This window comes from Urtica dioica, chromosome 6 (genome assembly GCF_054948205.1).
Source record: "Urtica dioica subsp. dioica isolate 48M chromosome 6, U.dioica_male_clone48M_v1_H2, whole genome shotgun sequence".
NCBI classification, from domain to species: domain Eukaryota; kingdom Viridiplantae; phylum Streptophyta; class Magnoliopsida; order Rosales; family Urticaceae; genus Urtica; species Urtica dioica.
In genome coordinates, this window is record NC_142761.1 from 37650012 (window position 1) to 37653318 (window position 3307).

At 36.2% G+C, this 3307-nt stretch overlaps 1 protein-coding gene across 1 annotated transcript; it reads right to left on the reverse strand.

Annotated features, from left to right (window-relative positions):
• Positions 1-559: 559 nt before the first annotated feature.
• On the reverse strand, positions 560-2696 carry LOC149393908 (cytochrome b5-like). Its single transcript, XM_089617389.1, has 3 exons — positions 2424-2696; positions 1150-1216; positions 560-922 (listed from the first exon to the last, which is right to left on the reverse strand). The coding sequence occupies exons 1-3, from the start codon at positions 2511-2513 to the stop codon at positions 672-674; spliced, it is 408 nt and encodes a 135-aa protein (XP_089473515.1). The 5' UTR covers positions 2514-2696; the 3' UTR covers positions 560-671.
• Positions 2697-3307: the final 611 nt, after the last annotated feature.

Consider the following 3307-nt stretch of genomic DNA (forward strand, 5'->3'; position numbering starts at 1 on the left):
CCTAGTTCAGTGACAATTGGAAGACCATAGTAATGAGGTAGATGGAGAGAATGTTGTGGATTTCTGTGAGTTTTGAGAACAAAACCATAACCATTCATCCTTTGATTCACTTCTTGTTGGAAATGGACCAAAAAATTCCACCTTTTGATGGAGACAACGCTTATATTGCAAAAAAGAACACAAGAATTTGCTTATCATTTTTTTTTTTTTACTCGTTGTTTGATGTTCATGCATTGGCATTGCATATGTTTTATGCTCGTATGTATGAGATTCATCAAATGACATATCCTTGTTTTCTATAAGTATGAATCTCAAATATTAAAAGTGATTTACATTATAATGTTTTTAAAAGCTAGTTAGCCGTGTTTCTATCATACTTTAAAACCAATTTTACTTTTAAGTCAATTCAGTTACCAGATGTATTTCGTATTCATACCTTCTCCCAACTTCATATTTCATATGGTCTCTTTTATTTTATATATTTTTGAAAGAAGATTAAGATTGTCTCTAATCAAACACATCTAACCTTTTTCCTTCTCTTATATCACTAAAATAAGGATAAATTAACACCATAAATTATCATTATTCTAGAGGTCTCGAGAAACTCGAAATATGTCATCACAAACGGGCAAGAGATAAGAAGAATTCAGTCCGAGGAGATTGGCAAAAGTCTAGGCAGACTTGGTGTAGAAGCGGATTCCAACGGCCAAACCCAAGATGGCGAGAGGGACGAGAAACTGAAGGATCTTGATGATAAACTCGGAGGTCTTGTCGTGATTGTAATTCGGCTGCTTAGGTGGCATGTAAGCCGTCCGCTTCGGGATCGTCGACACATCGATCTTTCCCACAAAATATTCCTTCATCATGTCCCGAGCGCTATCGCTGTGACCAACGTCCTCGAAATCCTCAGTCGCATCTTTACCTGAACCAAACCACCGATCCGTCTTATGACCAACACATTATCCAAACGAACTGAAATCCAAAACTAAAGCTGACAAACAAGGAGCAATTGGATCGATTAATCCTCGATAAGAAAGATACGATCCTTGAAGATACATATATTCCGTCGACTCAAAATTCTTCAAAGATACATGATCTATTTAATTTTACGATTGTTTTCGACATTATTTTGGGCTTCTTCTGTGATACCTGTTGCCGATAGCAAAACCTCGTCGCCACCTGGGTGGTCCTCCAAGAACTTCGTCACGTCATAGACCTGATAAATAGCGTTGTTTAATTTTACAAAAGCATAATGATTTTACTGGAAACGACAAAACCGAATTTTATTGACGAGACTTGGTAAGCTCTTAGAATGCCCTTACAATCGAAACAAACTGGTTTTTTATTATTATTTTTACACAGTCCCTTCTTGTTTTGGAAAAAGAAAACATATTGAATAAATTAGACAAAGGAGCGTCGAGAAAGATCTCAGTTCCTATATTTGGAAGTCACGAGGATTTTCACGCGAGTTATAAAGCTTGGTGAGATAAAGGACTGATGCCATAAATAAATAAAAACTTCTATTTGAAATCCTTCTTCTCTAATTTTAATTGGCAACACTGCTTTTTTTTTCTTCCTGTTAGTCATAAAACGTTGAATACAATAAATTCATGAAGATATTATTTTCCCCTGGATTGAGAAGCAAAGACGAACATAAATGTTTTTGGGCTTCTAGGTAAGCATTGATATGTCTTTTTTCTTTCTCAATCCAAACTCAAACAACTAAAAGAAAGCGCTCTGTGATATGAAAGCTTGCAGTTAAACACGACAGAAGCTGAGAAATACACTCAATCTACTTAATTTTTTTATCATTCAAATTAGATCTACCCACAAATACGAGAATGAAAAGTAAGAAGGAAAATTTTTGAAAACCTGAAAAGTATGACTATGTTATGTAATATTATCTGCTTCTATTAGTCTTCGGACTCAAAACCACCATAATAGTGATTATTGGGATGTGAAAGACGCTGAGTAAAAAAATGTATATAGCGTTGAAACATTGAAACATGGACTAAAAATAAAGTCTTTTAACTCATGTTGAAGTACAATATTGAAAGAGACAAGACATAACTAAATTTAAATTACTGGTTGAATTTGAGAGCTGGCAATAAATTATTGGCACCTTATTAGATGGGTGATTCTTTTCTATTATTATTTTGAAAAATATGCCTAAATCTAAAAAGGAACAAGATAAGGACGAAAGATCAGGTCTGAACCTTGATTTTGTCAAACAAATCTCACAATTCAGAAAAAAATCAGAAACCCATTACAACCACAGATCGACTTCTTGAAGCGCCTAAAATTTGAGAATCACATTCAAAAGCCTAAGATTTCTACTCGGATCATAAACGACACAAACATTTTGGTCCTCAAACATTTAAAAAAAAAAAAAAAAAAAAAAAAAAAAGACCTAGAAAACAAACCTTGCCGTCAATGATGAGCCAACAGTCTTTGGGAGAGTTGTGCTCCGAGACCTGAGCCAAAGTGAGCAACTCTCCATCGCCACCGCTCATTTTTCAAGCGAATAGGAAGAGAAATGGGAAGAGAAAGAGGACTGGATCAGTGAAGTGAGTGTGTGTATATAAATATAATAATATGGTGAGAGTTACGAAGAGAGAAAAAAAAATAGAGAGATATTGAAAATTGAATCTGGTAGCAGTTAGGTGAGTCTCTGTCTTGCTGTTCAAAGACATTTATGGTTGGGCATTTTTAGGCCTACGCATTTCCCTTTGGAAAAATGATATGAAATAGCCGATTCAAACTATTACTTTTGTGCAAAATAGCCATAGTTTCATTAGGTATAACAAAATATAAGCTTCACATCCTCTTGCGCCTTCTCAATGTCTGAAATTACCAGCGTTCTAGAGCAAATAAGTCTGAAGAAGTTGCAGAGCTCTATTATGGCATCTCGAATTGTTCGATCCAGAAAAGGACGAATAGCAGGAGCCAATAGGTGCTTCATAATCACGTGACAATCGTGAGACTTCAAACTCGTCAACCTCCCATCCGCGGTAACATTCTTCTTCAAATTCCCCGCAAAACCATCGGGAAATCTGACAGATCTCAAGAACTCAGTAAACCGCTTTCGTTCTGAAGGTGTCAGAGTGTATGACGAAGGCGGTTTCATCCATCTATCTCCTTCTTGGTACAAATGAAGCTTGTGTCTTATGTTCCAGTCCGCCAAAGTCAACCGCGCCTTATCTGTGTCTTTCGTCTTCCCCTCAATGTTCAGCAAGGTACCCAGAAGATTGTCGCATACATTCTTTTCTATATGCATTACATCGAGGTTATGCTTCAGCGTAAGACT